The following is a 27,818-nucleotide window of genomic DNA, read 5'->3' as shown; positions in this document are numbered from 1 at the left end:
CTGATGGCTAATTTGGTAAAGAAAAAAACAAAAACAAAGCTGCGGGTCAAGTTTCCGCACTCCTAATAATGTCTGCCTGCTGCAAGCCTGCCAAGCTAACCTCCTGCGCGAGCTAGAAGGTAATGCTACAGCCAAAGCCTATGTCAAGCTCTGCAAGGCAACAGGTTTTTGCCTCACGATGGCGAAGGGAGCCGCCCAAAATGCGGGACGTGTAATGGGGTTTTTCAGTCGTCACTCACCACCATTTGTGGCTGGATTTGACCCAAATGTTGAAGAAGGAGAAGAACAGGCTCCTGAATGCCCCAGTCAAGGTCTTGGGCTTATTCGGTCCTGTTGTGGATTCTATAAAGCATAAGTTTGAATGCTAGCAAAACAAATTGGTGCTCTGAGGAACCTCATGCCTCGTCGAGCCTGCTCCCCATGGCATGCGCCTTTAGTGAACAATAGAGTGTAGGTTCAATGCCCTGTGCAGTCTGACCACACTTCTGATAGTCCAACATACATAGATGTACAATGGAGACCCAGAAGTTAGACACATGTAGCGTAGCTGTAACGTCAGCTTTACGTAGACTTACAATGGAGTCACAGGAGTTAGACCAGCCTGATATCCTGATCTCCTGAAATTCACATCATGAAAGGATTATGTGAAAGAGGCATGAGCTAAACTTAACCATAACCCAAACCTTAACCAAAGTTGTTTCAGTTGCCTAACCTTAACCAAAGTTGTTTTGCTTGCCTAAACTTAACCGTTATCCAATTCATGCAATAATCCAATTCATGCTATTGTCACGTAATCCAGTTTGTGGTGGAGGGACACAATCATGACATAATTTGTGTCCACAACATGTTGTCTGCGTCTGAGTTTGTGCTGATTTCACACAATTTTATGAGATCACATTGCAGCAGACACATGTAGCGTAGCTGTAACGTTGGCTTTACATAAACTTAAAATGGAGACCCAGGCATTAGACACATGTAGCGTAGCTGTAACGGTGTTATGTCTTTCATTTAGCTGTAGTGTGCAAGTAGCATTCACATAGTTTTGGCTTAGAGTGTAAATGACAACTGTGCTACACCCAGGCTATACTAGATTTATTTTGCTCAAGTTTTTTTTTTCATGTGTTTACACGTTAGAGGCTATCTAACATCTCTTTGACAGATATTTCTTTAGAAATATCTTATGTCTGCACGTGTAAACACCTGTCTCGACAAATAGCCATGCACCAGGATTAATAACAGAATTTTCAAATACAGTCAAGCATGGTTCACCTAGCCTGCCAAGATCCTGAGGGAAGCTTCCAATGTCGAATGTCAACTCTTTTCACTAATTAGCACCTTCAACCAGAGAAGAGGAAGTAATCAGTAAAAACAGCTGCTGTAGTGTTTGGTTGGAATGAAAACCTGCAGACTCTTGGGTCACAATGGCATGATTGAGAACCACTGCTCTAGGATAACGGTGGAAATCCAACTTCATACACCGGACAGCATTTTAAATCACAGTGTTTGTATGCGTTAAGAGTGACAGGTCCCATTCTCTTTCGTCAGCCTACAGTAGAGTTATATCACGCATCGGTATGCAGCGGAGATGACGGACAGATCCCAGCACTATTCCATCAGCTCCCCTACCCTCTGCCTCCTCCACGCCACCTACCTCTGCATCTGAGAAGCTCCATGTAGATTTACAGCTCCATTATTCACCTCGGTCTCATTTGCAGAGGCCAGCCTTCACCTGGACCGCCTATTCTGACTCAGTCTGACAAGCACTTGCCGCCGTTTTGCATTCTAGTTCATGTATTTCTCATGGTAACCCTAACAAAGGCTTTTGCAACCGAAAAATTAATTTAAAGTTTTGTCAAATTGTTCCCCAAGAGTCGCTAAATTCTTTTCATTCCTTTGATTCTTTTTGATTCATGCACCTTTGAGGAGCTACAAGGTTGCGACAGATTTTTTACCCTTTGTATTTAAATTCTTTGTAGGCTATTAGTGTACTGGATTTTTACGTCAACTTTTGATGGATAGGGTCCTCTTGTGGCAAAAGCTTTTTTGCAGTGCATGGCTATCTCTAGACATGTGGCTGAATTGTGACATTATTGCAAGTCAGTGGATTGTCACAGAATGATTACATTTTGTGAGGCTGTGAAATAATGACTCAGTGCTTTAGTTTCACCTATCAGACATGGTGCATCAACAAATTTAAGGTGAGGGAAGGGAGGTGAAAGCGAGGAAGTAAAAGAAGACAGCTGTGCCTTAACCAGAGCCATCACAGAACTTTATTATCTCAACACATCCTCTTCAGTGTCATTTCCTCTCTCTCTCTTTCCCTCTCTATCTCTACTTAAGCCTCTCAGCTCTCCACATCCCCTCTAAATGAGCGACACTCTCATTTCCATGCCTAGAAGTGGAGTTATTAATGGCTAAGAAGAGCTTCTAGTATCTCTCCCTCCTCCAACTCTGCCTTTCACTGTTTCTGCCACCTCTCCCTCTCTCCTGTTTCCTATTCTGCTTTTGAGTCGCTCAAGCAGCTTTTGGAGCCGGGCTGGAGTTTTCGTTCACACGACAATGACATGGCATCAGTCCTGGAAAGATTAAGAAAATCTTCTCTCAAAAAAATGCTGAGTCACACGAGTCTTGTTTTATCACCAGTGCCGGTGGAGAGGAAAGGCGCGGCCGTCAAGGGAAGCGCGACGGCCATTAAGACGGCGTCATGCAAAACGAACGCTTTAATGATGCTCTGCAGCAGGCGTTTACTGATTGGCTGTCAGCGGCTCCACTCCATCTGCAGTCCTCTCTGAGCTTTAGAGCCCTTTAGAAAGAAAATCATACAGTATATTACTAGAGGAATATGCCATGCAGCTTGGCATAGGAAGAAAACTGCTTCCTGTGGCGCCCGTATTAGACAAAAATTATAGTTTCCTTTTTCCTCACTAGTCTTTCTCAGCAGTTTCCTCTTTCTTTCTCTCTCTCTCTCTCTCTCTCTCTCTTTGCATGATCTTCAGAAGCTTTGAGATATGAATTTATTTTGCAGTGACTGCTGATTTCATCCCTTTATCCTTTCATCTTAGGTCCTGACCTTGATTAATACTAATATATGATTACCCTACCCTTGTAGTTTTTCTCTCCCATTAATAGCTGTTTTAAATGATAGATTGAAAGCCATGGTTGGCTGTGATAATGATCATAGAATGATTCCAACCATATTCATCAGTACATCGTTGGCTGTGTTGATGTTTGTGTGTAATATCAGTACACTACTGTCCCATCCCTGTTGCTATGGAGACACTGACGGACAGCTGATAAGAGCGTGGTGTTGTAGTAACGCTCCCATATGCCAGGCATCCTGTCACGGTCTATCCTCAGTACATGCCGCCCAGAGAGAGGTGATTGACAGCTGCATGGCTCCACCCTGAGCCTGTGGCAGGACCCAGAGACCCTGGGTGTCATCCTGCCTCCCGTCGACCCAGTGTCCAGCCCCGATCAGCAGCACCCCAGGGACCGATGTGTCCAATGTTCTCCAGGAGACGTCTGTCAGTGATAACCCCCCCCTCTGTCCATCCTCCATCTACGCCTCCCTCTGTATCCGCTTGGCCGACTCCCTCAGGCCCGGGACTCAACCTGGAGGGGTGCTCACACTGCTGCTGACTGACACACCATGAAATCACCCATATGGCCCCACCCTGGAGGAAACCATGAGGCTTCGCTACGCCGCCACACAAGCCACAGGCCCCGTTGTGAGGTCTTTCTCAGCAAATAGCACATATGTTTACTAAGGACTTAGACTCTGCCCGAGCTGCTGCCAACCCATCCCCATCACACTCACTGTCTCTCTCCTTCCCGCTATCTTGCATAATTTGATTTTCCCACTCCATTGTTTTCTCCCCGGTGGCAGTTGACATGGGGTAATGGAATTAAGCTCTATTCCTCCCCCAGCGAGTTGTGGCTGCAGTCAGCCTCTATGACAGGACCGCAAGCTTACAGCAGTAAAAAGTCAGCAAATCTCAATCTCACAGAAACCTTTTCCTCCACCAACAGCCCTCACTTCTCCTAACCCATTTGCCAACCGTCATCATAAATGCTGAGTCACTCCATGAGTCCATTCATCGTGCCCACAGACTCTGGACATGAACACTGGAGTTTAGACATTGCAATCGGTTGCAGTATGGTAACCTCCTGAGAGTAACCACAGCTCTCTCTCTGACAGGTTACCACCATAAAATACTGTAACACTTAAGAAACAGCTATTGGCGACGCACCTTGCACCCTGGGTCCATTTTGTTTTTGCGTTTTTCTTATTCCTTAATGTAGATGTAGTATTTCCAGCACAGCTACAATGGAGTTTGATTGCAGAAAATGCTTCAGCTATCTAGCTTTGGTGTCAGTCCCTCAAAGAGCAAGAGCTTCTTTCTAGAGCCACCATTTTGCACCAGCGTTCAACAATCATACAGGGAGAAATCCATCGTAGAAGAGCAGAGAGACCAAATACCAGGGCGTGGCCACGATCATAGACACGTTCCAATGTTCACAAACTATTTGGCTAGCTATATTTATACGGCCATATGCTCACCTTTGATTGAAACAAGTTCACAACCCTTCTCCGACGGTTTTGAAAGGCATCCTGGGGAATGTAGGAAGTCACTAACTTAAGTAGAAGTAGATGATGCAGGTTGAGGGAAACGAGGTACCCCAAAAAGTCAGTTACCACACTGGAAAATACGGTACTGGACAGTACAGTAAGGTACAACTCTGTACCTCATTTTCTGATAGTGTGGACATAACATAAAAACATAACTGCTGACAGCATTTAACAGGTGATCTTTGACTATAAGCTGAAGCACACAGGACATTTTATTCTCTGTCTGAGAAAGTAAAATTTCCACACATGCACCAAAAGCCATTTCCCTTTTATGAAATAGCTTTTCATTGCCCCATTGGTCCTGGAGCAGGAAACGTAATTAAAAGGGAATTGTGGCACAGGGCTGAACAATAGAACCTATTAACCAAGAGAGAATGGCAGACAGAGAGCAGCCTGTCGCACGCTGATACAGTAAACAAATGAACACAGTTATTATCCACAGTTATTCACAGCACACCATCAGCAATCAGGAGGATTCAATGCAAACCTTTGTGTGTATCTTTGGGGATTGTGGTTGTTGTGATCATCTGTGCCTCTCGTTCTCAAATGATTCTTTTTTTCCATTTGTACACTTAGGAAGTTTATTGTTCTACTGAACACGTGATTATTTCAGTGATTTGTGGCCAGTTCCAGTGTTTCCCATAGAAGCACAGAACGCCTACCCTTAATTTTAATGCAAGGGTGCACATGCACTTAACCTCAACTGGTGTCTCATTTATAATAATGTGGCTGGGAGTTCATCTTAAACACAATAGTTAGATCAGGGATCTTCAGAAGGCATTTCCCACTAGAGTCGCCTCTTCAGACCAGATTTGTTTTGACACAATGAGTTGACACTAGTCCTGGGGAACACACTCGCACACCGTATGTCATGCTCCGATAACTTATCTTAACTTTGGCCCTTTAGTGGATCTGACTGCACAGACACAAACCGCATTGTATTTGCAAATCTGATTCCGAAAATATCTATCGCATATGGCCAAAACATTTTTTTCCATGTTTAAATCTAACCTTTCTTAGGTTTCAGGAAAACAACACTCTGTCACTCTGACATAAAATTATGTATTTCAATTGTCGAGTTTTGATTCATCACAAGAATTTCATTTGGGCAAACAGGGTGAATCTGCCGCATCTTAATTAGTGGGGATGGGATGCTCTTCTCTGTTGCAGCCCAACTATATGATTTAGGCTGATAAGACAGCTGGATTTTTTTTTCTTCATTAAAATCTTGCTTAGTGCAGCTTTAAGTGTTAATGAATGAATTGTATTCTGTACTGCCTGGCAAACACACAAGTAAGTCTCATTCTGGTTTACCTGCACCAAAGCAGCTAAGGTGTACATGCTAATGATATATGAGCAGGTGTACCTATCATCACCTTCAGCAGGACAAAGAGAAATTACCCATGGACCCAATTATTTCCCCTCTGCTTCCCCCAGACACACGACACCATCTTTTGACACCATTTTTCTATGCCGTAGCTTATCACACATGACACTTTACCATTTGCATATATGTGTGCATATGTGCGTGTGTTTGTATCTTTGTAAAGAGGGTATAACATGCTAACATGAGTATAACAAGCCGAACACGTCCTACCGATTGATGTTGCGGATAGTAAGCTCAGCTCAAAGGGCCTTAAGTTCAAAACAAATCTCTGCATAAATGCATGCATAATATCCTTTTTGAGTCCGCTTTGAGGACAAACCTATATTACCATCAAGACAACAGAGCTGGTAATACATTCATGCCTGTGAGTAGGGTAGCAATCCAATTGTACATAACTGTCCTGCTAAACAACATTCCCTGCAAGCCATGAAGGAGCAATTGGGTTTTGAAGCTTTAGTTTTCATACTGAAGGGGTACCTGGAAGGAGCCTTTCAGGAAAAGTTGTTTTTGAGCATGCTTTTCGGGTGATACCGCAGATTTAGACAATTCTCGCAGATAGCCAGCTACTTCAGCCTTGTGCTTTGCCAGCAGCCTTAGGGAGCTGCCATCTTGGAAATTCATTGTTAGACTGGGTGTCCAATAGAAGAATCAATTTCAGTGAGAAATGGGTGGAGGCAATTGATTGTGAATACTTGGGTTCCAAAAGCTTCCCTGGTTTTTCCAACAGCTTCTGGCAGTATTCAGTTGTGTCTTCAATAACCTAAGTGATCAGCTTGTGAACCTGTTACCGTCTCCAGTTTATCTCTAAAGTCTAAGTCGGACTACAAGGTTGTTCAAGTCTTGCCCGATGAGGGCAGTTCAGACTGAACTGGTCTGCTTGCCGCCCCATTGGGAGGCTGTTCACACTACGAGACGGGACAAAGATGGGCATGACACACGAAGACAAGGGATCCCACATTACTTGATGCTGTCATTCAAAACATTTCTCATTCATCCAGACCAGTTGGCTGTAAATACAGTTACAGAATAGCTGTTCTATCGTTTCTTGCTTCATGGTACAGAAGCTACAGTTTACATTTACATGTATTTTGAAGTGATATTATGACAAGGTTAATATTGATGAAGGATTTTGTATAAGACTTCTTTTCATTTGTAATTACATATTTTTGTGGATTGATCCAGGCACATTCCCATTTTAGACCATTTTATATGAATGTATTCCTCCAAATGAAATTGTATAGTAACTTATCAAGAGTTGAGCAAGTGGAGTGTGGAATCTTGCTGATGTAAACTATCTACTTGAATGGGCATTGTTGTTAGTCAACGTGCATCTCTTCCAGTTCATTCTGTTTTTCTTCCCCCTTTATCTAAACTCCCATTAGCTGTTGCCAGGGCCACTCAGATTTCAGTCTTGTTGTCTAATACCGCTTCACACTACATCAGCACAACCAGACTCAGCCCCAAAAAAATCAAACATGTTTGATAAAATCACGTTGGGCCAAATGACCAGAGTCGGCAGTCCTGTGCCCGTTCACACTACAGGATAATCTGTGCTGACCGATGGGCCCGAGTGCCCCCACCCCCTCCAACCAGCCTGGATTTAAATCAGGCTTAGAATCTGTGCTGTGTAGTGTGACCTAGGCTTAACTCATTGATAGGTTGAAGCCCAGAATAGTCAGAGAACTCCATGTTCTCTGACTATTCTGTGGCTGCAACAGCATTGTCTTTTGGTCCAATTCCTGACTCCATGAAGATGAACCCCTACAAGGGTTTATGTGTTGTACAATGTTTGTTGGCCAATGTTAGTCAGCTGTGTCACAGTGGTAGTCTGGTATGTTGTGGGGTTAGTGCAGGACAATGCCACAGAACATACAGTACCTTGATAGTGATGAGTAGCATAAAGGTCTCTACCTCTTTTTCTGTCTTCATTCACAAACACACACAGGTTCACACACACAGTGTAACATAGTGAATATTCATCGCTTCAAACTTCCAGGGGTGATTAAATGTAGTCAAACGCAAAGGCATGGATGGCATCTGACAGCTCCCGGCCCCAGCCAGCAAAGAGGCCTTTATCTCTCTGCCCCGTGTGAATTTGACTACAGCGAGGAGATATCTAGGATTCATAGACCCAGACAGACAGGCTGACAGCTGGAGAGACATGCATCAAACTGTGCATCAAGGTTTAAACAGAGCTTTCAGTGGAGTATCCAAATCAAAATTGACACTGCTCAGTCACCCATAAACAGAAGCTAACCTGTATGCAGCACACAAATACAACAGGTAAGCTGTTTTATTAGAATCCTTTGTAACAGGACAGCATTGCTGACAGCATAGCAGGGTGAGGACTAAGCACCAGTCTGAAGTGGCCCATTAGAACAATGATGTGGACCTACACCAAGTGTGTCTATATCTGTGTGTTTTAGTGGACGCTGTACTGGACTGACTATATTGCTGAACTTGCCATGACAACTGCTTGCTGAGTGTTCACCTGAAAATGAGTATAGACTGTTAGACTGTGCCCCATATGTTTAATTGCTCCTGGCACCTGTTGTCAAATTTGTGCTGAAATAAAGAAGCTTGGACTGAAATTACAAATGTATTTGTAATTTGAGTGTCCATTCATAGAGTGTTAATTTGCTACAGTGGTACAGAATCAGATGGACACTTACCTGGGACAATGGAATCTCTGCTGGGGTAAGTCTTTCAACATCTCGCCCACCTGCAGGAGACCCAAGTCAGTCTGCAGCAACAACATCAGCAAGCCCTGCATGAAATGGTGCACAGGCTCAGGATGGGCTCTCCTGAGGAGTCTGCCGTCATCAGCCGCCACCTCTTCCTCACTGGCCTCCATCCTACCTCATGTCAATGTACTGAAGATGACACTGGCAGATGATCTGGAGGTGTACATGAACATGTCCTGCGATGGCGTTTGGGTGGCCTGAAAGTGAGCAAGCCCTTAGGCTGATTCCCTTGCTCAACAGGGAAGTGCAGATGGTGGCCCAGAGTCTGCTGGGGTCTTCAAAGACAATTACAGTACCAGTACCATCACAGCACCATTAGGTAAAGAAGGTGATCCTCCTGACACCTGGCCCAGACTGACAACTGAAAGATACCAATGTTGGTTCTGACGGATTGCCTATGAGGGTGCCAGCCGTCAGAGGCTGCTAGGGGTTTCCACCTCCAAGCAGATAGTGGAAGATGTGGTTCTGAAGCAATTCTTTGTCAGATTAGCAAAGGTGACAGTCATGACCCTGGCAGAGAATCACCTGGCCCTACAACTGACAGCAGGAGCTCCTGCCTTTTGCCTGGTATTTATTAGGCACGGATAGGCCTGAGTTCCGAAATTTAATGAGTGATTATACAGGGGATTGTTCACAACAGGTAGTGGAGATGTGGTCTTTTCTAAGACTGACAGAGCGGATCAGGGGCAGGCTCTGGCAGCCCCACCTATCCTCCCCATGAAGGATTTCCTTCTGGAGCAGCCCATACGCTGTCTTAACCACACTTTTATTTGATTAGAGTCAGATTATATTGAGTGAGTTGTGACCCTCAAACAATTAAAGGAATCACCCAGTTTTTGGTCCCTAAAAGCCATCAAGAAATGCTTTTCCAAGCTGCTCATCATCCTCTGATGGCTGGCCATTTAGGAAAGGGCAAGACACTCAACTACTGGCCTGCTTCTATTAGCATTCACACTCACCTGTCTCAAATGTTGATTAGTCAATCCCACAGCCATCCCAAACATGGCTCTGTTCAGTTCTTCTTCTTTGGTTCAAACCATAGTGGAGAACTTAAGAACAGATGAAAAAATAGCTGAATATAAGTATCAGTCCAGACTGTGGTTTGCTTTTGCTTAATTTTGTTATGCTAGGCTTTCCAAGCATGAGGAACTGCTGGCTGTGAGATGCCAACATCCGTCTTCTTATACCCATAAAACTTTGTTGAGTCGTTTCCTGTGCGGGTGTTTGGTGCCACCCAAGTTTGAATGGCATTGTTCTCTTCAAGGCAATTATCCGTAAGCTCAGGCACAATGATATAGCAAATTATGATCCTCTGATGGTTGCAGTGGGGAAGGTACATCATGCCTTCACAAGGTTTTCCTCTTTTGCGCTACTTTGTGGCTAGAAACCCAGGACTGTATTGGAAAGGATTGGATTAAGGAAAGCTGGGAGGAGAGTCCAAGCACTAGCAAAACGTGAATTCAATACCTTTTGAACACTCAAGCAAAACTCCATTCACTAGGCCAGACAGTACAGGAGAATCTGCTCCTGTATAACAGAATAACCAAACAGAAAAAGTTTGCACCAGGAGAAAAAGTGCTTATATTATTTCCCACTCACAGCTCTAAATTACTCACCAAGTGGTAAGGGCTGTGCATGGTCCCATGGCGAGTGGGCGATGTTGATTATGAGCTGGTGCAATGGACAGAATTCCCATCTTAATCTCCTAAAAGCTTGGACTGTGCAACAAAACAATATATAGGTGATGAGTAATTTTCACTGTGTTGAGTTTGCGAGTTTGTGTACCATAAATGGTTCACTGGCTACAGTAGCATAGCTTGATTTGTACATGAATAACGTTGCAGATGTTGCAGATACTTAAATCAAATAATTTCTAATGACATGCATAGGATAGTCAGTTATCTCAGAAATATCAATGCCTTTCCTTTGTAGGGAAATTGTGTCTTAATTATTCAGACCATGCCATTATTGTGATTATACATTTAGAATAATTGGATGTAGCTTAGCATATTTATCCACAGACTTTGTGTCAGCACATAATTTGGCCAAGGAAAGTGAATTCAGTTAAAGTCCTCTGCTGGCTTGCCTCCCAGCCATTGACTGACAGCCCAGTCGGTGCGCCCGCCATTCTCTCTTTCCCCCTTGTCTGTTAGTCTGTCTGCATGTCAGAGAAGTGCTGACATCAGTCACTATGAACCTCCAGCCCTAAAATCCCTCCTTTCCATTTCTTCTGTCTATACCTGCAGCCAGTCACAGCGGATATATACTGCATTTCATGCTACAATATGCCTGCATCTATTTAATTTGAGTGATTGGAAAAGTTGAGACAGTGATCCACCTATCTCACAAGCACACATAGCCAAGCATACCTGAATTTGTTGCAGGCATTAAAGCGTTTTATGACAAATATTACACTGGCTCACCTTGAATTTATCTCTATTGCATTCTTTGAGGCTAATTTGTCTCATGTTTGTATGTGTATTACAGTTTGCTTCCATCGTTTTGCTTCCGTTTCCCTCTCTCTCTCTGTTTATATTGCTGTGACCTGCATTCAATGTGCCCACTTCTCTCTGTCAGCCTTTGCTGCTGGCAGGATAGGATGGCAAGTGCGGTGCAGCAAATGGAGAAGGGTATTTATTCACCCAGTGGGATCACGGAACAATTTACCCAGGGGGCAGTGCTTCTGCACCATGAAGGTTTTCGCTCCACATTTGTCTTCAGTGCGTAAACTTGTGGACTCCAACAGCGACCTGCTGGATCTGGCAGCCTGGCGCTCTTCACAGCAAACACACTGAGATCTGATCTGACCTGATAGAAGCGCTGCAGAAGTGCAGAAGAGAAAAGAATGTTGCACATACTAGCGCAGCTACTCACCCTGACCTATATCATTGTTAATCTAGTAGTTTAGCCTATGAAAACATATGAAATAAACACAGATTTACCTTGGACAAAAGCAAATCAAGTGTTATTTGTGCCATGTTTTTGCATACAATGAGGAGGAAAGTGGGTCATTGCAGTTGCAAATATCAATAGGCTACAGCAGGGAAAAATATAGTAGTATGGACATAAAAAAATAAATTTTCAAATTTTAACACATGTTGAGTACAATGTATGATTGGGAAAGTTCAGGAAAAGTCTGGATTACAGCATTATAACACCAGTGGGGCTTATTAACGCAAAGACAAAGTCTTTTGGATATGAAAACATACCAAAATTTGAAATATATGCTCTCTCTATATATAAATATAAGTATATATAAATGTCATACATATGCCATTTGTAACACAGAGGGGTATAGGGATCTGAAAAAAGCAGATATGTGAATTTACAGTTAAGTAGTAAAGACTCAGTAGAGAGTACATTTGGATGCTCAGATGGACGGATCATGATTTCTACATTTCTTCTTCTCCCGTTTAAATCCTCCACAGTGTCGCTGCTAGTCAGACAGCTTCCGCCGAGCTGGTGCTGATACTCCGTCGTGTAGGTCAGGGGGTTACCGCGGTTACAGCGGGTGAGTGACAGGCCTCCTGACAGGAAGTTCCACATGAGCTCCTTCCTCTTGGAGACGCGGACAAACATCAGCATCCCCATCTGTCAAAAAAAAAGCTTTGCTTGCAGGATGAGGCCGGTTAGCCTGACAAATGCTCGGGGCTGTGTTGTAAGCTACACAGTAGACCTTTAAAATACCACTTTATTTTCACGTTTTTTTATTTCAGAGAGTTTCAAGAGTTTGTTTGCATAATGGTAGGGGAAAAATGAGAAATCCAAGGTGCTCTTCTCTTTCAAAATTAAAAAGGCTTTTTTGTGTTTATATATTATGTGGCTAATATGTCGATTAAAAAAAGCGCACCAACGCGTGTGATATTCCCTGCTTTACATTTGTGTGGCTGTTGCTCATAGATTTAAAACAGTACACACTCAGAGCCTCAATTACATATAGGCCATCAAACATATATACATAACAATCAGAAAACACTAGAAAAACAAATCAGAATAATACAATACATTCAACCCTGGAAATTCCATAGCCCTAAATTTGAAAATCCAGAATGTCTCCCCCTCTTAGTCTAGTAGGCACCACCACTAACACTGTAACTCTCAGTGAGTATGTCCTGCTTGCTTGTAATGCATTGGGAAATTCTCATTAGCAGTTCTGATAGTATATTTATGTTCCGCTAGTCCGCTATTTCACGAGACCTTTGCTTGTTATACAATTACTGTCACCTGCGATTCTGGTTTTATTGATCATTGTCCTACTTGCATAGACTCCCTGAGACACAGCTGTTTTAGAAGCGGTAGCACAGTAATAAAAAAGACGGAACGACTTGCACAGCATGTACTGCGCTCGGGGATGTTTGTCTTTCGCTGTTCTCCATTTTTTTTTCGCTCTCGGGCCAAATGTTTTGACCTTTCTTCCCCCACCGCATGGTCTCCTTTACCAAGCCCTGTGCCAACCCCTGGCCTCCTCCCTCCCAGTGGAAGAGCAGCTCGCCCATGACATTAAAATCTGCATGGGGAGTGGGGATGGGTTTGCTCGGAGCACTCACCCCCCCGCTCCTCCTCCTCTTCTTCCTCCTCCTCCTCCTCCTTGCTGTAGCCAGTGGCCTCTTTGTAGCCACTGTCACTGTCATTAACCTCCTGCAGTGAAGACTCCTGTCCTTATGGCATGTAGCAGAGCCAGGCCTTTTCTATGGTTTGTGTTCCTCCTTTTTGTTTGGCCTCTCTACTTCTGATGTCCTCCCTGCAAGAGCGACCACATTTTTTATCGCCCTCTATTGGTGAACAGTAGGAATTACAACAACATGGACAAGTGTCTGGCACGGCGTACAGTGGCCTGTAATTGACGCAAAGTCATATTTTCCCAGTGTAGTGGCATTGATTTTTACATGCCATTCCTAGCTTCCCAAACACTTCTATACAAAACAACCTACCAAGCCCTTCATTACCCCTCTTTCTAGGTAGATAAAGACCTCCTAGATAGGTAAATAATGAAAATTGTAGTGTTTTATTTCTCATTTTTTTCTTATCAAGGAATCAAAATAATTATACAAGCAAGTGTCAGCTATAACCTGATAATACATTTAAATGGTAGGTAGTTAGGAATGCCTGGTTGGGGCATGTCACATTGATTTCGGAGCATGTTGTCATTTTTGGGGGGGTTAGAAATAGCTTTACATAATTATTTTCTGATTGAATATGATTTTGGTACTTGAACCCACAAACCTTTGACTTGTGTAGCAAGTGACCTCACTGCTGGTCCAGCCTCACATACAGCCACAGAGGGTAGGCGACATAGGCAGATTACTACTTACTGTTTTTCATTGTTTCCATTGTTTTCCAGAGGCCATTTTACTGAAATTAAATGTGCATATATTACAAGTACATTAATATATCATACTGTTAGAAATTGTATAAAAAATGTTGTTTGTTTGTGCATCCCAGGATGGGTGAGGAAGGGGTTATTTTACCTGGTGTTGATGATGATCTGAGATGAAGTACATTGTTTTCAATACAAGAGTGTGTTTTTCATGTTATAATAGTACAGTATATATACTTCAAAGGAAATGCACGAACACAGCGCACTTGTCTATGTGACAATATGCCCCATCATATGTGACATCATGCCCTGACGTGGGGTAAGTTGTCACAAGTGGTATTTCATCAGTAATAACTTTAAAGATGCCTAATCTAGCTAGAAAAATATATATTGAATCTCAGTAGTAAGGCACTGCTGAGAAATACACCAATGAGTAAAAAGTGTGACAACATGCCCGAGTCTCCCCTAATCTTTGAGTGATTGGTATTGATCAACAACCCTACCAACTCCCCACAGATATATTATGGCCATTTAGTGCTATGGGACTGTAAAAATCATACTTATTGCACTTTATGATCATTTTAAAGTTGTACTTACACCTGATAAAAACATCTGAGACCGATTAAAGCAACATATGCTAGTTTAAAGTAGCATACCTTTGTCTTATGCACCTAGAATTTATAAATCATAAATAATCTTCAATTTGATCACAGGTGAACGTGCTTTACAATTAGTTGGCCTTGCGAATGCAGCCAAACAGTCATTATCCTATAAATAAAACCAGTGCAGTCATGGTTGAATAGCAATTGTTTGCTTATTGTACCAGACTATTTCAGAGATATTGTGTCTTGTCTTGAATGTAAAACACCTTCGGGTTGATAATGAATCTGTCATTCCTCATGCCTCCATTTACAAGTTTCTGCACACTGCCAGTCACGGGCTTCTGAATACAAACTTGTGAAGACTTAAATCGTAAGCCTTGCAATTTTCTTTTAAGGCTATAAATTCACGTTGAAGAATGATATCAGCACCATTAATATTCTTAGGCCACTTCATATGAATTAAAGCCATTGTGGGGGTTTAGGCCAGCAATATCTTGGCATGGCTCTCTCCTTGAAACCAGAGAATCAAGACTCTAATCTGTGGAGCGGCAGACCCACTTCTCAGATATCAAATGGGTTTCTGAACCAGAAAATACACCAATACCCAAAGAAAGTCATCCTGAATGCTGTCAGTAATTTGTATATTTTTATTTTTTTTATTTTTTTTAATTTAATCTTTTTTTTTTTTCTTTTTTTTTTACCCCTCCACCACCACCCTGCTTTGGAGGACATATAGCACTTTGTTTTTACATTATTTTGATTTTACAGCAATTCCTTTTACACAATTTTGAGATGAGGTACATTTTGACATGATCTAGAGATGAGGTACATTTTGACATGATCTAGAGATGAGGTACATTTTAACATGATCTATAGATACCCATATACATCTGCACATGCACAATTACACATAATCCCATATACGTATACATATATATCTATATGCACATATACATACACATATTGCATGGCAATGCAAAACAAAAATAAATAAATCAATAAATAAATCAATAAAATAAAATAAAATAAATACATCACCACACATATCCAACTATCTACATACATAGCATAATGGTCCTCTTAATCACCAGCCCAACTCCCAGTCAAATGTATTTAGGAACATAGCTCACATCCACCCTTCCCCAATTCTCAAACTATCCCACCTTTCATGAATAATTAATCGTTCTAGACTTACTTGGGTCATACATTCTTCCATCCTGCTGTAATGTTTTACATAGTTTCTGAATCTCTCCAAACACATTTCTTCTACGCCTCTACATTTAATGATAAAGCTTTTAGCCAGGAGTATTATTATATTATTTATGGAATTATTCTGCACCTTTAAATCTCCCAGTAGCACGATTTGTAGTGAAAGATCAATAAATATATTATGATTTACTAACCATTTCTGTAGCTGTGTCCAGAAAACTGCCACCTGTTTAATTTGTATTTTTTGTTTTCTAATTTGTTAATTGATTCCCAGTAGAGCTGTATTGGTGTGACATCCTAGATTAGAGGGTGGGAGATGCTTTTTTTTTAATCTTATTTTTGGCTATGGGTGGCTGTGCATCGAACATTTACATTTACATTTTGACACAAACTAGGGCTTGATGGAAATTCATCTCCATTTAATTATTTCCTGTATCTATTCTAACCTTGATGCAACTGTGGGAGTACAAGGAATTCCTTTCCTTTCCTCATTTATTCCCACTAATACATAATTATTCAAGGGTGTGATCGCTGTAATAATGCACAGTTGGCTTGACTTTAATTCCATTATCCATTGAATTCACTGAATAAAGTTGTAGATAAAGTTGTTTGTGTGTGTGTGTGTGTGTGTGGTTACCAAACTGTAACAATGGGTAATTTCCATGCTCTCAGCAGTCTTAACTTTAAGTTAACTTTTAGTTTAAGTCCAAATCTTACAAGTAAACATTTCGGCAAACTGCAGCCAATCAATAATAAGATGCATTATTTTAATTTAATTTCTGCATCAGTTTCATCAAAATTGTTGTAGCAGTTATGGCCTTTCAAAGCTTGAAATTTGGCCTTTAATTACAGCGCCTCCAGTTTGGTCAAAATTGTACCAGTGGTGTCTGAAATATTGAAAATGTATTTATAGCGCCCCCAATAGGCCAATCAGTGTAATTTGTAAGGTTTTAAGCTTTGCTTTGTTCTCATTAATGGAGTAAGGTTGGGTTATGTAGTTTTTCATTTTTCATTTACAATATTAAATTGTGAATGTTGTGAACGAAGCCCTTTGAGACTATTATATTATTAAGGGCTGTTATTAAGGGCTATACAAATACATTTGACTTTATTTGACTTGTCATAACATACAAATCTGTCACTTATGTCATATTTCTCTCTCCTCACAGCTGATATACATGTTGGTGATCCTGTCAGGTTGTTGTGAGCCTGTTATTTTAGTGAATACTGTGATGTTTTAACTTTCCCTGTCGTGTCTCCCCAGACTTGCGGCGGATGACGGCAGGTTTCATGGGCATGGCGGTGGCCATCATCCTGTTCGGCTGGATCATCGGCGTGCTGGGCTGCTGCTGGGACCGAGGCCTCATGCAGTACGTGGCCGGCCTCCTCTTCCTCATGGGAGGTGAGTCTCCTCGAGCCTCACACATGTGCAGTACCACCAGTGTGGGTGAAGCTACTTTGAAAGTCTAGTTTTCCAAGCTACCAGTTGGCTCACATTGGAAGAAGTTGAACAGCAAAGCCACACTCAAGAGAAATATAGATTTGTGAACTGAAGTTACTTAAAGTTCAAAGTTCTTGACCTTATCTGGCTTCATCACAATGTTAACTTTCTTGGGATGTCATGTCCGTGGACTCCTAGTCTGGACCAAAACCCAAACCGAACTACAGTATTTAGGCTTCTTTACAGAAAAAAAGTTGAAGCAATGGAAACTTTGTTGGTTGTGGGGAGGAAAAACTAAAAATTATTCAAAATTTTAAAAAAGCCAAAACTATGACAGAAAAGGAATAAACTACTAACATTATCCAAATTCAGTTGCACTACCACCGAGCTGCTGTAAACTGTAGTTAATCTACTGGTATATTTACATGTGGTGAACACAGTTAGATAGAAAGCGATGTGTGTATTTGCATTTGTCTTTTTTTTCCACACATCTCTCATTAGTGAGGCTGGCGATTTGGATTGATGAATGAAAGTAGGGTACATGGGTGCACATATGTACCCCACCTACACACACACACACACACATACACACACAAACACAAACAAACCTCTTTCCTGTAATTTTCTCAGCCTCTGCTAGTGGACAGTCAGTAGCAACTTCACACACATTGCACAGTTCTGGCATGGCAGAAGGCAAGCGCAGACTCAATTAAGATGGGCCTCGGATTAGTGCTATGCCCTACGGTTGTATAATGAGCAGGCAATTAAAAAGCCAATTATGTTGCTTGGTAATAAAGGCGCAAGAAATAGGCTAGGTCAGATTACAGTGGCCAAATCGTAGCAAACCAGCCCACAGGGTCACACAGCTTAGAAAATAAGGCCAAATTTAGAGCCGCTATCTTCACTGCATCTACTAAACGAAGTCCAAAGTAAAAGGGATTTATTTAGATGGGATAAACTGGACAAATGTTAAAAATTATAAACAGAATCTATTTAAATTAGGGGGCGTCACGGTGTCTCAGTGGCAAGTACTGAATTCTCACAGCCAGAAGGTTGGGGGTTTGGTGGATTTTCTGGGTGGTTTCTGAGACTCTAAATTGTCCATAGGCATGAATGTGAATGTCTATCTGTGTTAGCCCTGTGATGGACTTTTAGGCTTACCTGCCAAGAGTAATTACAATACATTTTTCATAGAAATATGTCACCCTACCTGTTTTCAGTGCTATTTTGTGTATAGAATCAGGCACTGTTTGTTAGTTTAAAACTGGCAAGGAGCAAAGACTGTATATAACCGAGGCATTCAAATCATCTCAAAACATTACCAGGCAGTGTGGTGGGTGACTCTTATTGATTTTACCACCATAGAAAAATCAATGGTACGTTTTGCATTACATTACATTGTCTTTTAGCAGACAGCAGTTTGTCCAAAGCGACTTTTTGTCAAGGTTTCAGTCCCTCGGAATCAAAGAGCGACGGCTTCTTTCTAGAGCCGCCATTTTGCACCGCCTTCAACGACCATACAGGAAGAAATCCATTGTAGAAGAGGCCAATTTCCAATTTCCAAGGCCAATTTCTCCACCCACAGTAGCCTCAATAGACCGGAATGCAATGCAGCCACAAGGCATGTTGTGTTTTGAGCAAGGGGCGTGGCCAAAGACATAGACACGTCCCAATGTTCACAAACTAGTTGGCTAGCTATGTGCCCACCTTAAACTGAAAGCAACGAGTTTACACCCCGTTCTCTGGGCGGTGTCAAAAGGCATTCTGGGAAACGTAGGAAATCACTAATTGAAGTAGAAGTAGACGAGGCAGGTTGAGGGAAAGTGGATACACCAAAAAAGTAAATTACAGCACTTTATCACTAAATAACTCCTGGAACGCACTGAACTTCACAGATTGACGAGATCTAACAGTGAAAGAGGATCTGAAGGAGTGGGGGGTGGGGCAGGATTTCTCCTTTAATGTCTTGCTCTCTTTGTTACAGGAACCTTCTGCATCATCTCCCTCTGCACCTGTGTCGCCGGCATCAACTTTGAGCTCTCCCGCTACCCGCGCTACCTGTACGGCCTGCCCGACGACATCGGCCACGGCTACGGCTGGTCCATGTTCTGCGCCTGGGGGGGCCTCGGCCTCACCCTCATTGCCGGCTTCTTCTGCACCCTGGCGCCCTCCGTCCAGCCCATACCCCGATCCACCTGTCCCAAGTCCCGACAGGAGAACGGCACCGTCTGCTAAAGCCGGCGGCCGCGAGAAGAGTCCCGACCAACCTGAACCCAGAGATCGAGAAAACAGACAAAAACAGTTCCATGCGTTCATCTCTCCACTCATCTCCAGTCTCTCCTGGTTGCAGAAAATGTTTCTTTTTTTTTTTTTTTAAATTGTGTGTGCGTGTTTAAAAAAAAAAAAAAAAATGGGTGTCTTGATGATCTGCTATCTTGAAAAAACCTGAGAGAAATATTGTCAAAAATTTGAAGTTGTGCTTGTTTTGTTGTTGTGGAGCGGACGCTGAAATGGAGATACCATGACGAGGCTTCTGCATGGGAAACGAAGAGAAGGGTTGCACAGGAACCAAGTCGAGACGAATGACTACATCTCGGATAGTGAGGTGGTCATAGCAGAACAGTACTTGATGGGCGGTGGTCATCAACCTGGGCCACGACTACCATTGATACTGGTCTGCTGTGACTCTAGAAATCAATTAACCACCAGTGTTGAAGGAAAAACTGTTAAGAGTGTTAAGAACATGGCACATCTAGCTCTCCTCATGGAGATTTCTCATGGACAACGTGGCCTCTCGAAGCCTCCTGTGGGATTACCCAGAACTAAAGAACCGGGGAACGGACTACAGATCAATCAATGTGACTTGCCAAAATGGACAAAAGGCTGGGATCACGCTCAGTGGCCTCCGTTGACTTTCTAGCGTTTCAGCTTCTGAGGCCTCCCCCTCCAGTAACTTGGGACTTAGTGGGCAGAAAGGGACGAGTCAGCACATCCAAGGAGATCCAGTACCTCCGCCGTTGTACATTACTGTACAGAATATTCCAGAGAAGTGACAACCAGGAAACTTCACGTCGGACCATTTTCATTCTCGTGTAGAGCATTCCACTACTTTCCAAAAACGACCCCGTGTCATCTAGCATTTTATACATGCATTCCTCTTTCATTCAAAGTGTATTTTCCTTTTTACGGAAGTTGACGCCCGTCATTTTGTGAATGAACTGTCGACTGAGCGCGCGTCTGCGAGCGAATGCTGTGTTTGTTTGATTTTTCCATTCTAGTCATAGAGGTAAGTGTGTGCGTGCGCGTGCGTGTGTGTGGTTGTTTTGCAGTCTCTATAGAAAAACGTCAGTTGTAAAAATTATAATGACAAAGTCAAGCCCTGCCTCGGGGATATATAAAGGCAGGGGCTTTGATGAACAGGAACAAAAAAAATGGAGAGATGCAGTATCCTGTTTAAGCAGTGCAACCTACTTCTGCCTTGTCATCTTTTTGGGGATTCTCCCAGTAGACGGGGCTGACAAAGGCGAGCTGTTTCCGGGGGGCGGGGGGCATGTTCAACTCTGTACTGCGGCTGCCTTAAGCGAGTCTGGAAGGGTGGAGTTATTGCATCTGATGGGGGAAAAACACTCTCCGACTTTCTTCCTGGGGAATCGGTGAAGCGCCGCCGTTTCTCCGAGCGCGCGGCTTCTCCTCCGGCTCTTATTTGTATTTCAAGAACTGCCGAGACGCGGCGGGGTTTTCTGCGGGGGCCTCTTCCGTCTGAGGCGCGTGGTTTAAAAAGGTGTCACCCGCCTCAGTCTAATCTAAATACGTCTAAGATGGGAGGAGGAAAGCTCGGCGTGCGATTCCTCAAGCCACCTCTCTATCAGAAGATGGAAATCAGAATACAGAATACCGGGACAATTGAGTTTGAATATTTCTATGCATATTATAGAAAATAATCATAATGCAATCTACAGCCCCTTAACACTCACCCAGACCCACATTCAGCTGGTAGTATTGCAGGCCTTGACGGAGCAGATATGGAGGCTGTTCAAAAGCTGATGTTGATGCATGCCGTCGCTTATCATGCTCTTTTCTTATTCCTCCTGTGACACCATTCAGAGCTCTGACCTCTGCACTACATCACATTAGTAGGCATGTGGCGACTACAGTCAAAGTGACCCTACATTAAACCTGTGCATTGAAAGCCTGATGACAAATCCCCAAAAACAGCTGTTAGGAGATAGAACAGACTGGAACTTCTACATGGCAGAAACCCCCAAATCTATTCGCTGCAATGTTTTCACCGATCCACAGGATATGATGCAACTCTCCCTTGTGCTATAGAGGCTTTGCAGTTACGTCACAAATCTCCTGTCAATCACATCTGGCTTGATAGTGAAGGTACGCTGGAGACATGGCTGACAACGCAAATAATGGCGAAACATTTAACAACCAGGCTAGAAAAAGAGATAATTGAAAACAACTGTTGGGGTGTGGCTGTAAATCTAAGTAACAGTGAATAGTCTGATGAAGTAGATTTGTTTCCAAATTTAGGTTACTGTTACACAGTAAACTCTCTCTTGTAGCTTGAGAAGAGTCAGCTCAGTTAGCCTGAATAAAAAGTTGGTTTTGTTTGCTAGCTAGCCCGCCAGCAGGCTAATCTAGCAAAGCAACAATGTTAATATTAACATGTGACCACTAGCCACTACTAACGCTAGTATCTACCTGATAAGTTAGCTAGTGTGTAAATCAGATGTGTTAAGAACAAGACAGTGACGGTTAGCTGACCAGATACTATGGTTAGCTAGCTAACAAGGTGACATTAAACACAAAACTGATATGAGGTGTCAAAGATGAAATGATCAGTTCCCAATCAAAAACAGTACAGAAATTAACGTTGTTTAGTCAATTCTGTTGAGAAGTCGTACATTTAGAAATGCAACTTAGCTGGTCACAGCTGTTGTTGCCAAAAGCTGTGGACCTCCAATATGGCCGCCAGAGTGGGTGTTATGTCTCCGGAAAGCCCTCTATTAAAGAGTAACTAAACCCCAAACCCAAATCTGTTCCAGGTGATGTCAGCACCTGTTGTACTCGTACTAGAAGGTAACATCACCTGGCACCAAAGATCAGCCAATAGCAGATGGTCATTTCAGTAGCATGCCTTTTACCATTAGATGTCAGGCTTTACACTGATTTGGGTTTGGGGTTTAGTTACTCTTTCAACTAAGGTGAGTGGCTGCATAGAAACCAGGTTAGAAGAAAGGGTTTTAGGTGATAGTTGGTATGTCTTTGGGATTAACATCACCATCGTATATTTTTCATTGAATTACAGCACCCCTCAATGTAAGGGCTCAATGTAAATTATGGCATCCCAGAACCACTCACCCTTCTATACCTAGGTATACCCAAATAAGATATAGCTAGATTAGACCAAGATAATGAATTATGCTGATAAAGCTGTTAAAGTTTTGGATCTCATACAAGAGAACATGTCTACTCCCATTAACTCCACAGTTGTACTATACATCAGCATTATGTATTTATTAATACAGTCTATGAAGTGATTATTGAAAGAGCCATGGGCTGGATTAACAACTATCCTGGAGAAGTGAGGCCCAATTTTTACTTTGCAGCGAGGGTATATTTTTTTTCTTTAATAAATGTTCCTTCGGACACAAGCTGATAATGCAATTGACCATGAAATTACTTTAACTTTACTGGACACACTTCAAGAGATGTGCTGCCTAAAAAAAAAAAACGTTTAAAAATAAACCCTCCTCACGCTCATTGAGAATCTTCTTCGAGAAAGAACCGCAGAGATTTATGCCACACAATCAATAACAGTAGGCTATGTGGAGAAATCCTGGAAATGGGTGGTGATGGGGGGTATTGAGCCATGCATAGAAGCACAATCAGCCTTATGTAAGATGGTGTTCCTTGACATACTTAACACCCATAATTACCAAGATTACACAAGGAACACAATTGTTCCTCAATTCTTGGGTCTACACTATAATATGTAACTGCTCCTCCTGAATGGCCTTAGAATAAGGCCAGCTAAGAATACACGCATCACTGCACAACAATACCATGTGCTGTCAGAGGCCAAAAAAGGTACAACTTAAAGTTAAGGAGGAAATATCTGCTATGTATTTATTTAGACCAGGATAATGTTACCCCATGTAGAGTTAAATTTCAAGAGTTTCCTGTTTATCCATGTCTTCTGTCTTCAAAATAAAAGTCAGAATTGAGGAACTTGAGTTGGCAAGGAGACCTATAGGAATGAAATGCAGACTTTTGATATCAGAATAAGGACATTCCTGAAATAGCTTAGACTGGCATTGAACCAAGGTCCATGACTCACTCAAACTATAGGATTCACTTCCGACTACGTAGCAACTCAGAAATCGAAACTATCACCCCAATAGCACTGTGAGAACAAACTACAAGCCTCATAGTTATTGAACTAACCGATGAAGACAACAGGGAAGGTTTTAAAGGGTTTAACAACAAAATAAACAGAGATACTGCAACTTCCATTCTGGACGGACGTTAAAAACAAAAAGGATCTATCAACCTTTAACATCAGTAATGTGTCTGTTGAGTAAACATAAAATAAGAGAAAAAAAAAAGAAAAAAATGGAAATGTTCAACTGTGGAATGTAAAATCACAACGAAATAAATCTCATTGGTGTGTTTACTAATGCTGTTGATTGTCATACATGAAATTGTCGGTGAATTCAATTCCTTTCTCTGCTGTATGTATGTCTTGTTTTCAGGTTGTAGACCATAGGCTAGCTTACCTGGTTTGTGTCTAGCATGGCCTGAATCTCTGCTACAGACATGGACTACTTGAGGTGAGGAACAAGACTGGGGAATTAAAGGAATACACCATGTTTTTTGAAGATTGGTCAACTTATCCATTAAGTGAAAAGAACACACCAAAATCATCCATGTCGCCTGTAAATTTTTGGCTCTAGTGCTTCATGCTAACACTTAATGTTGAGTGACAGTTGGCCAAAGTAAGAAGACTGACCTTTTAGTAATAAAAAGTTCTTAGTGTATCATTAACTCTAAGCCCGTAGCTCATGTAACCAGGTTTGTTTGGAACCATTTCAGTTGAGCGACCACGTATCCATCCGCTGCGCAGTGATTTTTAGCTACACACGGTGTCCCACCCACCACATTCACCTGCTATATAAACAGAGAAAGCAATTCCTGGTAGTCCAGCACAAAACTACCATACTTAGCTGCATATCATATACTTACCATTTATCTTTAGCACTGCTGCAAGTTCTCATTTTCTCACTTTTGAGATAATACTAGTGGCCTATATCACTCAACATAGTGTATGCTAAACAGGTACCATGGAGCACTACAGCCAACGATCTATCAGGGACACTGATGATTTTGGTGTGTCCTCAATCATTTAGGGTCCATTCACCTCTAGAACAATAACTATAAAAAGATTTAAATCATTCTAAGATGTAGAACAGAATGTCTGTTCCCACTACAAGGATAACTATATTTTTGGTTCCATCTCAGAGCAATTTTTTTGCATGCAAAGACAAGGATAAAAATTTCTAAGAAAGAAAGGGGTAGGAGAATGCTGTACCTCATTGCAGTCATGGCTTTGTTTGCTGAGAAAGTTATCACAGATATGGTTGTAGTGTGAATGCTTGAGCAACATGTATCGTTTTCGTTTTTAGTTATCTTTATAGTCATCATTCTACATGTGCATTGACCTTTAACGGATAAGCTGACCAACGGGACAATCTACTAAAAACTCACTGTATTCTTTTAAGGTACTAGCTGGTCACAGTGATGGATCCATCCCTGTGCACTTCAATGCTTTCTCCAGAACATTTTATCAAGACATATCCACAATTAGCCTAATCAGAGTTGTTTTGGATTTATGTTCGTCACTATACAGGCATGATACCAAGGTCAAAGTGCACTTGGTAAACTGAGAACTGTATTAAACACACTGCATTGCCACAATTTAATTTTAGTTCCTGTGGCAATAACACATATCCACAAGGAACTTGCTGTGTTTTGTGTAAATCGCTGTCAATACCAAAATGATGGGAATATATAGCCCACCAAAATGTTAAGAAAGGGTAAAGTCATGTCAAGGGCCAGTGTGCACCACTATCAGTGCTTTCATAACATGGGGTGAATGGAAAATAAATGGAATAAAAATAAATCCAAGCCTTGAAATACTGGACAGAAGCAATCCAAGAATTATCCGAGATGTCCTCCACACATGGCAACATGACAAGTTACCCTTAATCAACATGGGCAGAGATCTACATGTCTGGCATCAGATGATCTACTGTGGGCATGAATGCAAGAGTTGCAAACAGGCTTGTCTATCCACCCATTAATATGTCAAAAACAGAGCCTGCCTAATTAATGAATTAAAATATCTTCTGAAAACATTGTTTGATGTTCTCAGCTTGCTTGGCCAATTAGCAAAGAACAGCAGTAATTTCTGTCGATGAAAGCGTGACAATGTCACTGCTGAATATAAGCATGCCTTCGCCAGGCACAGTATGAACACTTAATTCGCTCTTGACATTATCTGCAAGCTGCTGCCTCCTCGGCAAGATAAAGTTAATTGGCCCACACTGAAAGCATTTGAGGTCTGTCCTTTCAAATGCTTCTACGGGAAATGTAGTTGGCGTTCATGCAAAAACCCTTAGCAGAAACCATGAGAGCCTCTCACTAGTTGGTTTTGACAGCGAACATGGGACCACATCCTAATGAGTTCACAGACAGTTCTTACATGCATGAAGACAACCGTTTCAGACAGTGTGAAATGTTGACTAGTCCAGTTTCTGTATGAGTGCTTTGTCTACACTGAGAAGGTCTAAACGGTCACTGACTTGGTCTAACTTTGGCAGAGATGACATCATTAAGAAGCTTGCTTCGTTCGCCTGCAAAGAAGGATGAGTAATGAGTAAGAAGCAAACTCAACACGTCATGTTTTCTCTTTTATTTAAGATTTAGTTTGTTTTTTCTTCCAGACCTGTAGAGGCGTAATTCCTTCAGCTCTTCATTTTAGACTCATGTTTTTAGCATTGTGTAAAACCAACCCATGGTTAGACTGCATCAGTGTATTAATCCTCAAGAATACTGTTGAATACTGAAAGTTTTCAGGACCTTATGCAAAAAAAAAAAACAACTTAAGACCATTAAAAATAATTGGACGTTTTGGATAATGAAGGGGTACGCGTTGTACCCCTCATGTTACCGATTGTTTGAGTTGCCCTGCAGCACTACTATCCCAGCGCACATAGCCTCAAGAAATAATCTTATGAAATAAAAGACGAGGAGCTAAGTGGGAAAATGTCGCCGATCCTACTTTAGACTTAAGGAGCCATGTGAGATGAACAGATTGATTCGACAGAACTTCCAGCTGCAGCCTAATCCAATTAAAAACAAATATTCTTTTGAAATGTTCAAAATATAACTCTTTACCCTGATTTAAATCTCTAAAAGCGAAACATTCAACAAATGAACACTAAACTAAGTGCTTTCTCTGTCTGAACAAACAAATACAAACCACCTGACCGCATTAGTGTAGTACAGGCCAAAACATGAACAGGAACAATTACTGCAATCAGCCATAACCCGATCTAGGACCATTGGGAGAGGTCTCTGAGTGATGGCAACTGCCAGTGAGCGCCACACAGTGGCACCGACTGCGTTAAGCCCACTCTGTACTGAGATGCTTCACATCTAGTGCCAGTCTGTCTCCCTTCTACCCTCTGATACAGAGGTTTGGCGGACAGATTTCGTGGGGGTAGAGGGTGAATTCTCTAACTAAACCACCCCTCCCAGCGCTCCTGAAATCCAGACCTCCTGACCGTTTCTAGCAAGACTTTTAGACAATGGGACAGACCCCAAGCCTGTTTACAGCGAAACAAACATAGCAATACTCAGTGGAGTACAGACATTGCATCTCGTCCCATCAAATCAGATCAGCCTTAGATTTTGCTTTTCAATTTCTCCCCATAATTCCTTTGATCCTGTGAATTAAAAAAAGCTAAAGTTGCCTCCTGATCAAAGAATCGAGGCCCTGCATCTTAGTAAGGCTGGGTATTGGCAAGGACCTCACGATACGATACGTATCACGATACATGGGTCACGATACGATTGTATCACGATACACTGCGATACGATACATATTGCGAACATTGCAATACTTTTTTTAGGGCAAGGCCACTTTGGCCTTTGATAAATACAAATTTATTGGGACATCGCGGCCAAAATCTAGGGCACCAAGGCCAAAACCAATGGTTATTATAATCCTTTTTTCAGTCCTTTTTCCTCAACAAAATAAATATCCTAATAGAAAAATTAAGTGCTGCAGTGTGATACAGCACATATGTAAGATGGCTCAGACTGCAGTTAGTTACATGTCCAGTAACACACGATAACGTAAGTGTAACCCAGGTTATTTTCTGTAGCTACAAATTACAGATGTCCCCTAAACGC

At 42.0% G+C, this 27,818-nt stretch overlaps 2 protein-coding genes across 2 annotated transcripts in view; one reads left to right on the top strand and one right to left on the bottom strand.

Moving 5' to 3' along the window:
* tmem178bb (transmembrane protein 178Bb) overlaps positions 1-19,565 on the top strand; it is a 99,267-nt gene extending 79,702 nt beyond the window's left edge. The window contains exons 3-4 of the mRNA XM_071917293.1: positions 17,154-17,291; positions 19,315-19,565. Of these exons, the coding sequence (XP_071773394.1) occupies positions 17,154-17,291; positions 19,315-19,565 (389 nt within the window). The remainder of the gene's footprint in view (positions 1-17,153; positions 17,292-19,314) is intronic.
* LOC139925776 (toll-like receptor 6) overlaps positions 1-27,818 on the bottom strand; it is a 311,939-nt gene that overhangs the window by 248,534 nt on the left and 35,587 nt on the right. The window lies entirely within an intron of this gene.

The sequence above is a fragment of the Centroberyx gerrardi genome, chromosome 24, assembly GCF_048128805.1.
Source record: "Centroberyx gerrardi isolate f3 chromosome 24, fCenGer3.hap1.cur.20231027, whole genome shotgun sequence".
Lineage (NCBI taxonomy): Eukaryota > Metazoa > Chordata > Actinopteri > Beryciformes > Berycidae > Centroberyx > Centroberyx gerrardi.
Note: the sequence above shows the minus strand (reverse complement) of the source record. Positions and strands in the feature narration are given on the sequence as shown.